General features: G+C 44.4%; 1 protein-coding gene across 1 annotated transcript; it reads left to right on the plus strand.

Moving 5' to 3' along the window:
* Window positions 1–5,952: 5,952 nt before the first annotated feature.
* On the plus strand, window positions 5,953–8,214 carry LOC137636496 (zinc finger protein 454-like). The gene has a single exon (XM_068368918.1). It carries the CDS (start codon window positions 6,159–6,161, stop codon window positions 7,608–7,610), a length of 1,452 nt encoding a protein of 483 aa, XP_068225019.1. The 5' UTR covers window positions 5,953–6,158; the 3' UTR covers window positions 7,611–8,214.
* The last annotated feature ends 6,483 nt before the right edge of the window (window positions 8,215–14,697 follow it).

Raw genomic sequence — 14,697 nt, forward strand, 5'->3', positions numbered from 1 at the left:
AGGCCTCCTGAGAAGGATAACCCTATGGTTAATATTGAGGGAGGTCACAGCAATTGGCTGGGCGGGAAACACACGTATGTGTCTTTCCTAATTCATTTCTAGCTTATCTATCCTAAGCTATATGCAATAAAATAAAATGGAAAATATTATTAATAATATTTATTAGTTTATCTAGTGAGATGAACTACTTTATACTCATTTTATTTTCCTCTCTTTACTGGAGGACCATGTGAAGTGTGGCAGCGTCTTCTACAACGTACGTAGCAGGGACTTCTGCGGCCACCTGGAGTGTAGGACACACTCCCATTGTTCCATCACCAAGGGACCTCTCAAATATTGGGACCCCCAGGTATGTACCGTGTGCAAAGACTTGGTTAATGAGGCCTTTGAAGACCCCAAGACAACGGAGTCAAGGGATGCAGCTCGGAATAAGCTCTGCGATGGGTTCGTGGCTTTCAGAAAAAGGCCACGGGGCCTTACCTCCCCAACGAGCATATGAGGGCCTATCTATTCCCCAAAGCATCTGCGGATGCTGTTATTCCACAGCCTCACCCTGAGATCCCTTGCGTCCAGATTTCCGTAGACACGAATGTCTCGGATGCGATGAAGGACGTCCATCTAGATGACGAGAGGATGTCAGAGGTGTCAGAGGACACCGAAAAGGACCTTCTGGCTGAAGGTCAAGAAGAGGAGTCAACATTGGCTCCAGAGACGGAAGAGGATGAAGTCGAAACAGTGTCTGTTTCGTTAGTTCCAACCCCAGTACCACTGCCCTCTATCTCCTCTGCTCCTCCACCTGTTAAGTTGGATAAGACCCTGTCTGCCATCATGGCCATGATGGAGACCTTTCAGAAGAAGAGCGAAGAAAGGGAAGCTGCGCTAAGGAAGGAGATTCATCAGCTTGCATCGGTCCGTGGGTCTCATAAGAGACTCAATGTCAAGGATCTTCCCTCGTGCTCTGAGGTAAACCCATGGAGGCATGCAGAGTACATGCCAACACGAATGGCAAGATCTTCATATCAGTAAAGCTGGGAGCTGTCCTTATCGAGGCCATTGAGTTCTGTTCCAGCTTTGAGTCCTATCCTGACTGCTTTGTTCGTCTAAAGGTGGAACCTGTATCCAAAGAGGAGACAGAGTCCAAGGAGGTCATAGTGCTTGACCATACAAAGGCTCAAGCTTTGTTGGCCAGCAGTCTGAAGGACAGGGGCTTCACCAACTCTAAGGTGCCAGCCCTGAGTAAGAAACACCCTTCCTTTCTTGCTCCAGCGACAATGGCCTTCCCATTTACAGAAAAAGGGTTCAAGGTGGTGATCAAGGCAGTGGAAGCTGGGAAACCTTGCCCTACACTGGAGGAGTGTAGGCCCATTTCCCTAGCCCTGCCTACAGATCACAAGGACTGGAAGGATATTCAGCTTACCTTCTCAGTCGGGAAGTTGGAGGACGATATCGCTGGACGTCGGTTCAGCGACGTCGGTTCAGCGAAAACTTCCCCAAGTTTTCTGATTTTCTCCTGCGTAGGGAGCAGGATACGAAAGAAAGGCTTGCTGCCTCTCTTTCCCTCCAAGTTACCTTGGAGGCAATGGCCAGTGAACATAGGTCCCCAGATATGTTCATGGTCGTAGCCAAAACACATTTGACAACCCTAATTAGACTCTTATAGCTTTGTTGGGGCTAGAATGGCTTGTAGGGAGTTCGTGTTTGCCTCGGCTGCGGTAAGACACAAACCCAGGAAGTTGATATCTTCCAATATCTGGGAGAAAGACCTCTTCCCAAATGAAGTGGTCAAGGAGATAGTCGACAAGGCCGCCATGGAGAATAAGAATCTTCTCCAGAAGTGGGGTATGTCGGCTAAAAGGAAGTCTTCCCCGGATGAGGGTCCCCAACCGAAACGGATAACAAAGAGGCCAAGGTTGCACTCTCGCCCTGCTAGACAACAAGAGCAACTTCCCATGACCCCGGTGCCCCAGATGGTGGCAAAGCCCCAACCCACCTACCAGATGGTACCCCAGCAGGTGGTGACTCAGTCACCAGCCTTCACTCCCGCCTATGAGAGGCAGACCACTACCTTTCGCCCTCAAGGTAGAGGGTCAAATAGAGGTTCCTCTAGACGTCCCTCGAGAGGAAGAGGGGGTAGGGGAGGACGCGTTCAAGGAGGCAAGCCCTCCGGAAACCAGAAGCAATGAGATGTTTCCAGTAGGAGGAAGAGTCCAACTATTCCGGGATCGTTGGACCTTCGATCCCTGGGCCCACAGCCTAATCAAGAACGGACTAGGTTGGAGCTGGAAGACTGCTCCACCATCATTTCCTCAATTCTTCCAACACTCCTCCCCCATTCTGGAAGAATATACCCGAGAACTCGTGAGCAAACAGGTGATAAGGAGGGCAAAGTCCATCAAATTCCAAGGGAGGCTGTTTTGTGTTCCCAAGAAGGACTCAGACAAACTCAGAGTCATTCTGGATTTGTCGCCACTCAACAAGTTCATAGAAAACGACAAGTTCAAGATGCTGACCCATCAACACATAAGGACCCTACTGCCCAAAAGGGCATACATAGTCTCCATAGACATGGCAGATGCCTGTTGGCACATTCCGATCAATCGCCAACTCTCCTGCTACCTAGGATTCAGGCTGCAAAAAAAGAAAGTACGCTTTCAGAGCCATGCCCTTCGGACTAAACATAGCCCCAAGGATCTCCACGAAGCTTGCAGAAGCAGTCGTTCAACAACTACGCCTAGAAGGTGTCCAGGTGATGTCCTACATGGACGATTGGCTGGTGTGGGCAGCATCCGTGACGAAATGCATGCAAGCATCCAAGAAAGTGATCCAGTTCTTGGAACATCTAGGATTCAAGATCAACACCAAAAAGTCTCGACTATCTCCAGCTCAGAAGTTTCAATTGCTAGGTATACATTGGAACTTATAGTCACATCGCCTCTCCAGTCCACATAAGACTGATTCTTGACAGCGAGGTGGTAATGAGATGCCTGATTCGTCAAGGCTCGAGATCACCTCAACTCAACCAGGTAATGTTGGCCATCTTCCGCTTAGCGGAAAAGAAGAGATGGCACTTATCAGCAGTTCACCTTCAAGGGTTCCGCAATGTGATGGCGGACGCTTTATCTACGCTAACGCCGATAGAGTCAGAATGGTCCCTAGACGCAATATCATTCTCCTTCATCTTACATCAAGTCCCGGAACTGCAGATCGACCTCTTCGCGATGAGCGACAACAAGAAACTTCCTCGGTATGTGGCCCCATACGAGGACCCTCTAGCGGAAGCAATGGACGCCATGTCCCTCGACTGGAACAGATGGACCAGGATTTATCTGTTCCCTCCATCCAACCTGCTGATGAAGGTCCTCAACAAGCTGAGAACTTTTCAGGGAACAGCACCCCTAGTGGCTCCCAAGTGGCCCAGGAGCAACTGGTTCCCTCTTGTATTGGAATTGCAACTGAGGCTGATTCCCCTGCCGGACCCAGTTTTGTCTCAACAAATACAGAAGTCGACTGTCTTTGCTTCATTACAGAAAACCTAAGACCTTCATCTCATGATTTTCTCTCCCTAGCAGTAAGATAAAGGTTTGGGATCTCGAAAAAAAGTATAGACTTCCCTAAGGAATATAAGTCTAAATCTACCAGAAGGCAATATGAGTCGTCTTGGAAGAAGTGTGGGGCTTTTGTCAAGGCAAGAAAACCAAAAGAAATCTCGACAGATTTCTGTTTACCTTTCTTTATTCATATTCATGAACAAGGTTTAGCAGCCAACACGATAACTACGTGTAAATCAGCCTTGACTAGACCCTTGCTTCACGCTTTCCAAGTAGACTTTTCTAATGAAATTTTTAACAAGATCCCTAAGGCCTGTGCTTGGCTTAGGCCTGTAGCACCTCCAAAGCCCATTTCATGGTCCTTAGATAAAGTACTACATTTTGCTCCGATATTGAACAACGAAAATTGCTCTCTGAAAGATTTGACTCAAAAAGTTATATTCTTGTTTGCTCTAGCCTCAGGGGCTAGAGTTAGTGAAATAGTGGCCCTTTCTCGGGAAGAGGGCCAGATCCAGTTTACTGAAACTGGAGAACTGAATCTCTTTCCTGACCCAACGTTTCTCGCCAAGAATGAGCTACCCACCAAGAGCTGGGGTCCCTGGAGAATCTGCCCTCTGAAGGAAGATGTCTCGCTGTGTCCAGTGGAGTGTCTAAAGGTCTATCTTCGTAGAACTTCAGACTTCAGGGGAGGACAGCTCTTTAAAGGAGAAATATCGGGCTAAAACTTATCCCTGAAACAACTAAGGGCGAAGATCACCTACTTCATTTGCAGAGCGGATCCTGATAGTACACCCACAGGTCATGATCCTAGGAAAATTGCTTCATTGTTAAATTTTTTCCAGCTCATGGATTTTGAGGGCCTTCACTCGTTTTTTGGATGGAAGTCATACAGGGTGTTTTTCAAGCACTACGCGAAGCAAGTGCATGAATGAAAGAGATATGTGGTGGCAGCAGGTAGTGTACTAAAACCTGTGGCTTAGTTCTGCGAGGAACAGTGAATTATTTGGGACTATAATTCTATGGGGTGTACATGTTGGCACATTATAGTGCAACATCGTAATTGAAATGTCATGAAAATGACATTATGGTCCTTTCCAGTGTTTAATGGTGAAGAAACATAGACTTAACACTAGTGTCGTGTGTTTTTACACAAGTGTAAATAGACCGACTTTCTCAGAAAAGTATTAGAAAATTATTAAATTTTCAATTGAGTGGCATGAACTTTTGTTTTCAGATGAAACAAGTATTTCTGATCTGGCCTGTATTTTCTATGTTTATAAATTCTATTCGCTTGCATTTTTTATGTTATTATGAAATGTATGCTGAATTATTATTTATCGATTGACAATAAATGTCTAATCGTTTTTTGCGTCTTATTTCCCCCCAAACATATATAAATAAAGTTATGTATGAGCATTACTTCTTATTCCTTACTATTCTGCATAATAACATTGAACAATGGTAGTAACTTTGTTCCTAAATGTAAACAAACCCTTTTCTGACCTTGTTTCGATACGGATATAAACTTGTCTGTTGTGGTATGCAGCTGGGCTGATATACCTTAGAGGCTACGATGGCTTATGTGAACCTGTGTTCATTTTTAAAATACAAACTTTCGCTAAAGGCATACAGCGAGACCTGTTGGTTGCTAGGTTGGTCATATTTAATATGCAAACTTCTAGAACAGAGCACTCTATTTCACATGTATGTATTTTTTAGGAGGTTAGTTATGTACTGCACTTATTTCATACACTCTCATACGCTGTAATGCTATTGCTCTTTTTTTCTATCTTTCGCTCTCTCCCACAAATAGAAAAACCTATTTACGTTTGCCATTGCATGTTTCAAATTTTTTGAATTTTTGTGCCATGGTTGCCCTCAACCGTTTGTACATAGGCTGGTTATCTTGTTGAATAAAGGCACTTACACTCACCTTGCCCCTCTGGTAGTACCTGACAGCTACCTCACGACCCTACCAACCCATTATTCTTATAATTGGTATGTGATTCTTTCTGACGTCCCGTGTAGGGGTTACGAATTTTCTTTATATGGGACGGTGATATTCATGTATGACCCAGGGCCTATGACTTTCTCTTATTAGAAACAGATAGGGGGCGATAGTGGTCTTTCTTTGCTTCTCCACAGATCAGGACTGGAACAGTTCCAGGGAAGTTACAGAACCTTCCACATTTGGTTTTAAGGGGATTTCCAGCCATCTAATCAGTGAGTCTCCTCAAATAAAGGACTCAGGTTTGTATGGATCGAAAAAAATACAAATTACCTTGAAATTTTTTTTATTTTAATTTAGAAAATTGTCATTTTATTTCAGAAAACTCCAACATTTTCATCTTGCCCTTTTCCAATGATAGTTGTTCTCTTATTATTTCAGAATTTTCATCTCAAAGGAAATAATCATCCACCTCTTGTTACAAGATTGTGTAAAATATCGGAAGATATCTGCAAAAGATACAGGACTGGGAAAAAGTAAGAAGAAGAAGAGATACAGGAATGGGAAAAAAGAAGAAAGGTCTGTGTAGATTCATGCAGTAAGAATTAGAAGTTTAGTATTAAATTGATCTTTAAACACTCTTGGAGATCATATTGCAGAGGATGTCATCCAGTAATAGGGAGAGGATGGAAAACTCTGAATCATCAGAAATTTCAATAAAAAGCGAAATTGAAGATTCCTTTTCACGCTCTGCAGTCAAGTTGGAAAATGATGATTTTATGGACAGTGTTGGACTCTTTGATGATGACTCTCTTTTCATGGATCCAGACATGGAATTCAAAGCAGAGCCAGAATTTGAAGCAGAGCCAGAAATATTTGAGTCAACCGAAGGTGACATGAAATATTCTTTCGACTCTGATGCATCAGTGAGTGAGGAGGATTTACAAATCAGCAAAAGGGAAGTCAATAAAGAGGAGGAGGAGAAGAGTGTAAAGACAGGTGTGAAAGAGGAATGTGGCATACAGTTGGGATCCAGAAGGAAAGAGGACAAAGGAAAGGGAAGAGGAAGAGGGAAAGAACGTTTACAGAATAAGGAGGAGCAGATCGAAAACAGTGGCTGTGAAAAACCTCTTTGTCAAGAAATTGATTCCAAAAGTGGGAATTATGAAAAACAATCTATTGGAGTAGTTAAACCCCCCAACACTCACAAACTAATTCACACTGGAAGCCAGTTCAGATGCAGAGAATGTGACAAAACATTTTCTAAGGAAGTTGATCTTAATGCACATTATAAAACTCACACCAGGAGGAAGTCATTCAAGTGTAGTGAATGTGATAAAGCATTTTCTCATAAAAACATTCTCACAGACCATCATAGAATTCATACTGGGGAGAAGCCATTTAAGTGCAGTGTCTGTGACAAAGCATTTTCTCAGAGAGCTCATCTCACACAGCATCATAGAATTCACACTGGGGAGAAGCCATTTAAGTGCAGTTTCTGTGATAAAACTTTTTCTCGGAAAAATAATCTCATAGAGCATCATAAAATTCATACTGAGACGAAGCCATTTGAGTGCCGTTTCTGTGACAAAGCATTTTCTCAGAGAGCTTATCTCACAAAGCATCATAGAATTCACACTGGGGAGACACCATTCAAGTGCAGTTTCTGTGACAAAGCATTTTCTCAGAGATCTCATCTCACACAGCATCATAGAATTCACACTGGGGAGAAGCCATTTAAGTGCAGTGTCTGTGACAAAGCATTTTCTATTAGAAGTAATCTCACACAGCATCATAATATTCACACTGGGGAGACGCCATTTAAGTGCAATTTCTGTGACAAAGCATTTTCTCAGAGAGATTATCTCACAAAGCATCATAGAATTCACACTGGGGAGAAGCCATATAAGTGTAGTTTCTGTGACAAAGCATTTTCTCAGAGAGCTAATCTCACAACGCATCATAGAATTCACAATGGGGAGAAGCCATTCAAGTGCAGTGTCTGTAACAAAGCCTTTTCTCAGAGAGTTAATCTCACACATCATAATAAAATTCATACTCGGGTCGTCCAGCGCATCCCTCAGGTTGCGAATGGGGGCACCCCCTCCCTATGAATAATTAAGGTGAGGGCAGCTTCGAATAAGATAAGAAGCTGTGGAAAATGAGGAACTCAAATAAAAAGATGTGAAGCAATGAGCAAAGATGCTGGAAAGGTACCGACCAGAATAAACGGTCCCCGTAAATTTTTCCTGCACTAGGCGGGTTATTATGAGCGATGGTGCAACTTCAATCCGTGCATCGAGCACCCAGCAGGGATCCCCACCAGATCAGAAAAGTCCTGATCCTGGGCCCCAGCAACCATCAAGGCAAAGAACCAAAAGGAAAAGAAGATTATTTCAAAGTGTTAAATGGTCCCTTGCGGAGAAGAAAGTGCTCCTATCCTGCTTCACCTACTCAAGGTATGAGGGGTGGGGCAGAAATAGAAACCAAGCATTCGAGGAAAAAATTAGATTCCAATCTACCACCTGAGAAAATTGCTGCCACCAATATGAGTCTATTAACCCTTTTACCCCCAGGCTCTTTGGAAATTTCCAACCCTTAACCCCCAAGGGGTTATTTTTTCCCCCAGAACATTTTGCTGTATATATTTTTTAAATTGCTCTAACAGCCTTAATTTTTGTCATAGAGAGGTCAGATTGGTCTCATTCTCTTGGAAAATGCCTGAATTTTCTAAAAAAAAATATTAAAAATATGAAAAAAAAATTTATAGCATTTTTTTGTAAGGACGTACCGGTACATCCATGGGGGTAAAGGGATGAGTTTTGTGAAACGTACCAGTACGTCCTTTGGGGGTAAAAGGGATACCATTGATAGTTTAAAAAATTCCAAAATATCTCCCTGAAGAAGAAATATAAAATATGAAAAAGGAAGCTGAGGCTAAAGCAAAGAGTGACTATGAAGAGAGGCAAGTGAACAACAAGAATATAGAAAAAGTAGAAGGGATTGAAATGAGGAATGGGTATTGATATGGGCAATGGAGTTTGCCAAAGTAAAGTTTACTAGACAAAGAGAAGGATGTAACAAGGGGCAGAGAATATTCCATTATCACTGCCCAAATAAGATTGGTATATCAAGATTAAACCTCACCACCCAGAAATTTAATTTCATTGCACATAAACTTTAATGAAGCTGAAATTTAAAAGATGAGGGTGGATGTTTAAGACAAGGTAAAAAACAACAAATGCCCTATAGAGGAATACTGTGGAAAATACAGATCAAGTCCAGCAAAGACCATTACCACCAGCACCTCAGAGCACCACAACCCTAAGGCCAGAAAGACAAGTGAGGACGGCATCACCAGAACCAAGAAGAAATGGAAACCACACTCTACCTAGGCGACCAAGAAACATCAAAACAGAGCTTGACCCAGAACAACAGGAATTAGAAGAGGAACTGGCCAGTAAAATTGAAGAAATAAAAACAATATTAATGGAAGATGGACCTAAGCTGGTCAAGCTTAAAGAAAATGAAGAACTAAAAGCCTGGGTGAATAAAGTCAACACAAGGCTTGCTAGAATGGTCCCGGCAGGAGTAAGTCTGACAGAAATTAACCATATCAGTTATGGTGCAGTCTGGTACATACAAAGTAAGATCATACCAGGAGTAATCCAGCCAAAGAAAAGAATTGTAGAGCCAATATGGAAGAAGAAATAATATGATAAAATAAACCAGTTAAGGGCAGAGATTTTGCAAATGTCCATGTATATGAAAGAGCAAAATCACTCTCAAAACCTGCTGAAGAGAATAAGAAAAATAAAGAAAAATTATGGAATAGATACAAACGAGCAGAAAACTAGCAGAACACCAAGCCAAAGCAAAGGCCCTAGATGCACAAATAAGAAACAAAGAACATAAGATAAAAGCAAAACAGATAAACAAGCAGGTTAGTAAAAATCCAAAAATTGTGTATAAAAATGGGGTAAAAGAAACAGTCGAGGTACGAACAGCCCCGATCATGGAAGATCTGGAGAGGTTTTGGAAGCCACTGTTTAAAGACCAGAGACAACACCAAGAGACTTCATGGATTGACACCATTAGACAAAAGAACAGCGAGAAACAACAAATGCCCCCTACAAGGTTCACCACAGAAAAGTTAGCCAGAAAAATCAAAGAAGATAGTAATCTTAAGACTCCAGGAGTAGACAAGATTCCGAATTTCTGGCTAAAAAAGATCACAGAACTACACCAACACTATGAGCAAGTCTTTTCAAGAATGATACAAGGAGTAGAAGAATCACCAGAATGGCTCACAACGGAAAACACCACTCCTTCCCAAGAGCTCTGAGACCAAACTCCCCAACAAATGTAGGCCCATCTGCTGTCTACCAACAGCCTACAAATAGCTCACAGGGGTCATAGCAGATGAGATCTATGAACACCTAAATCAAGGCAAATATATGGAAAAAGAACAAAAGGGATGTATAAGAAACAAACTTGGAACTAAAGATCAATTGCTAATTAACAAAACAATATTAGAAGACTGTAAGAAAAGGTAAAGGAACCTTAATATGGCTTGGATAGACTATAAGAAGGCATTTGGCTGTGTGCCACACTCCTGGATACTTAAATGTCCGGAATTATATATCAGTGAGGAAATAGGATCATTCCTGTTAGCCTAGATGGTTAAGTGGAAGACCACCATATGTCCTAAACACTTTGAGGGCCAGATAGTAATTCCAAACATAAAAATACAAAGATGACTAATCCAGCTACTTCCAACAGATACATTACCATTTTTTATGATGTGATAATTCCGACAGGAAGATATATAGAAGGATGTGCTATAAAACCTGATATTGTGATCTGGAATAAAGAAGAAAAAACAGCAAAAATTATAGATGTGACAGTACTTAGTGATTTTGGCCTCAATAGAGCTGAAAGGCAGAAAATAAAATATCAAGAACTAAAGAATGATCTGAAAAATACTTGGGAACTGAAAGGAATAGGAATAATACCTGTGATGGGGGGGTGGGGGGGGGGAAGAGGACTTGTGAAGAAAAACCTAAGACATTACCTTCAGGCGATACCAAGTTGCCCAACCATGAATGAGGTGCAGATTGCTGCCATCAAGGGAACCGTGACCATCTTAAAAAGAGGCCTCGTATACAAGGCTAGTGGAGTACAGAGGTGCAGCTATAGACCACAGATTGGGGTCCATTGCATCACTAATATAAAGTAAAACCAATTAAGATATTAAGACAAAGGGAGAAACCTTTTAAGTGCAGTCTCTCTGATATGGCATTTACCTTGAAAACACATGGAAAGGCACATGAAGATTTGTGACAGAAAAAGATTGTAAGGAATTGGGGAAGTCGTGTTCTTTTGAAAAGGAGAGAACGATGTTATAAAGTGATCAAATTTCCAAACTTGCTGGACTGTAGTTGTACTCTCTCTTATTAGTTTAATTAACTGGAATTGAGTCTGTTCCTTTGAAAATGATTCTTTATGGGACATTTACAAACAAGTTGAATGGAATTTTGATCAAGCAAGAAAAACATGTTCGACTGAATGAGATCTTCCGTGTTTCCTTGGTGATGTTCAGTTAATTTGTGATGTTGTCATCTCTTGTTAACTAGTTATGCCCTTCCTTTGTTGTACAGTATACAGCAAAGCTGGTGATACCTGAATTCAGTGATTTTCATTTGAAAGTCACTAACTGGCAACTGTCACGTTCTTCGCATTTCTAATGAGACTAGGTTCCCAGGACAAAGCGTTTTGAAACTTTGCTAAATAAAAGATACAGTTCATTATGCATGATTTTAGAGAATTTATTATTGTTAGATAATTATGGAAAAATTAACCCAATAATCTTTAATTATGATAGAAATAAAAAAAAATACTTAATGTTCCTGACTTTTTAGCCACCATAGTTATGTATGTAACGTAAAGAACATCGGAGATGTAGTTGTGGCAGGGTCTAACCGAACAGCAACTGGCAGTCTCACGGTGGCACTCTCACGAGCAATTCATCTGTCAAATATGGTTAGAGCTACCTAACAGCTACCGAATAACTGTAACTCTAGTTAACGTATTTCACCAGATTCTTTATAAAAAATTGATATAACCAAACTTCTTAACATCAACGAAACAACTGTTTATAGATGGCTAAATGATACAATGAAGGAGAAAAATTAAAAAGCCATCCTAGTAGGTGAGAGACCCTGCTGCTGCACAACCGCAGAAAAAGACGAAGACTTACAAAGCCAGTAGCATAGGCCTAGACTCCAGAGCCATCCTATCATCATCATCATCACCATTATTATTAGTTTGTTCCGTAACTGGGATACAAACCACGCTATTTATTAGGAGTATTACTTTCAGCATAGCTGAAATGACCAGCCATTAAAGTTTAGCGAGGGTTAACTACCCGCGCCGCTAGTTAGCAGTGGATAGGGGAGGGTAGTTAGCTACCGCTCCCACTCACACACCTGTGATTAACCTCACTTTGCTTTTGTCTCGGATGGTGAACGGACGTTGCCGCTCTTCATCCTTCACTTTGGACTGCCATTAATCTGTTTATGCTTTTTCTTTTTCTAGTGTGTGTTTGTGAGTTGACTTCTGCAACCATGCGCACCTGCCCTAGACTCACCGGCCGGCCCAGTAGAACATTTATGTCGGCGATGGAGACTGATCCCCACACCCTTTGTCCCACGTGCAGAGGTCAACGGTGTGATAGTGATAATAAGTTTAATGAGTGTAGGGAGTGGTCTTCCTCCCAGTGGGAGAGGTTTGGGCGATGGCGGAAGAAGAAGTCTAAGGGGGATGTTTCTTCTTCGAAGGTTCCTTTGAAAGGAGGAAAACCCAAGGCCTCTTCTTCCGTCTCCTGACCCTCCTCCGAAGCTCCTACTCGTTTGTAAGAGACCGTCGAGTAGTAGCGTAGACCAATTTAATGTCGGCCAACCCTGGTCCAAGAGAGATGGTGCCTAGCGAAGCGGCCCCACCTCTCCCCCCTGGGTTAGGCCTTGTCACTAACTCCTTTATTACAGGTTTGGTCGTCCTTGGAGCTCTCGTATCCGCCCTCCAAGGACGCATTGCTGCAGATCATCCGCAAGGGTGCTACTGTGCAGCAGTCATCGTTGCCGTCAGAGGTAGATCCTCTGGCCCTTGTCGACGTCGTGGTGTCAGAGGTGTCACCTATGATCTCATCCGACTCCTCTGCCCCTCCAGACTCTCAAGCGGTTGCTGCCGACTTAGTTTCCCCCGTTCCGGATCATCTTTCGAGGGGAAAACTAAATCCAACGTCTGTCTCTCCTGCGATTATTTCTTCCCCTTGGGGGAGTTCACTCATAGAGACTCCTCTTCGGAGGACTGCTGCGGCGTACGGTCAGCTTGCTGATCCAACGGCCCCTAGAAGGCGTTTTCATCGAAAAGCTTGCCCTCCACTTCGCCTTAGAGGTCTCTCTTCACCATCGTTGAAAAGGCGCCTCTTCAGCTCTTCTGCTTCGTTGTCGCAGCCTTCACCTGGAGAGGAGCCTCCGCTGCAGTCATCTTCTGGCCCTTGACCTTCAACCGTGCTTGGACCTGCTACTAGTCCTCCGACTTCGATCTTGGACCTCTCTGTAGATCATTCGCGACCTCCATCAGTGGATGCTCGCCCTTCCAAAGGGCACATCCCAGTTCCTGACCTACCCTCCATCAGACCTGCCGACCTTCCATCACCATTCCTGTTCCCAGTAAAGCCTCTTGAGGCCCTACCGAAGTGAGCAGCTACGCGCCATCGCCCTTCAGCTCGCCAACCTCCTGCAGGACATCAGTGTGCACCAGCAGTTCGTCAACACCAGCCTGCTCATTCGCGCTCTACAGCACTTTGGCGCGCCCCTTCACCTGCTTGCCCTCATAGACGGCAGCTGCAACATGCGCCTACGCACCAGCGCTCTCCTGGCCGCCCACGCTCTACGTGCCAGCGCTCTCTTGCACGCCAGCACACTCCGGCTCGCCTACGCGCCAGCGCTCTACTGCACATCAACTCTCTCTTGCACACCAGCGTGTTCCCGCTCGCTAGCACTCGCCTGCGCGTCAGCGAGCTCCTGAGCGCCAGCACTCTTCTACGCGCCTACGAGCCTGCAATCAACACTCGTGATCCAGCGCTCTCCTGCGCGCCAAGTGTCTCCCGCGTGCATGCACCAGGACATGCGCGCCCGACACTTACCCACGCGCCACCACTCGTTCGCGCGCACAAGCCAACTCTCACCCATGCGCCAGCCCTCACCTGCGCTTCAACTTTCGCCCGCGCCGTTCGCCAACAGGCACGGGCACAGAACTACACCCGGCCAGGTCATCATTGCCTCATTCCCCTCCCCGCAAACGCAGTTCAGAGTACCCATCTGAAAAGGGGAACAGGCTTCAGCTGAGTGGTTCAGGATTCCGAAATTGCCTTCTAAGGCGGCCCACCTATTATGGTAACTCCTCGTAGGGAACCTTCGGTCCCTTTCCCTTCAGGGGATCTGTCTGACATTGCTTCGGTCATTCAGCAGCCATGGTTCAGTGCCCTAGCCAGAGCTGTAGCATAGGCCTTCAATCCTGCCCTGTCTGGCCGCTCGTCAGAGCAGCCTATAGCTCTAGACTCTCGACATGGAACCATGGCTTCCTCCACCCCATTGAAGAGGAAAAGAGGAGTTTCCGACGTGGTCACTTCCTCGAGGGTGAAACTGACTCCGATCAGGCCATCAAGGCTAGTCCCTCCGGTATCTCCCCAGGGATACTCTCCCACCTCTCCTTTACCAAGGGAGTCACATGAGGAAAGGCCCTCCTCCATTCCACCGTCGGAGGAAACCTCCCTTCACGTTGAGAGTTCCCCACCGTCAGAGATCGGGAGGGGCACAACATCGAGGCCTTCGATGTTGGAGTCTTACCTCCTTCCTCGAAAGGAGGCCAAAGACTCCAAGACCCTGCCAAAGTCCTCTACCAGGACTACAAAGATGGAGACAGCCAGCCACTCGAGGGATGTCCGCATCCCACCCCGGAGAGAGCTCTCGGGGATGGAAGATGGAGACTTCACAGCAAGTCCGACGTCAGAAGGGGAGCAAAAAGAGTCAGAACATGCATTCTGGCAGGTCCTGACTCTTATTAGGGTCCTCAACGGATTTTCCGACCCAGAGATACCCCCTCGGGAGGGCAAAGACATGATCTTTGACCGTGTCT

The sequence above is a fragment of the Palaemon carinicauda genome, unplaced genomic scaffold, assembly GCF_036898095.1.
Source record: "Palaemon carinicauda isolate YSFRI2023 unplaced genomic scaffold, ASM3689809v2 scaffold312, whole genome shotgun sequence".
NCBI lineage: Eukaryota > Metazoa > Arthropoda > Malacostraca > Decapoda > Palaemonidae > Palaemon > Palaemon carinicauda.

Bases quoted from the DNA above. Each gene is read 5' to 3' on its own strand.
- LOC137636496 (XM_068368918.1), top strand. From the start codon at position 6,159: ATGTCATCCAGTAATAGGGAGAGGATGGAAAACTCTGAATCATCAGAA.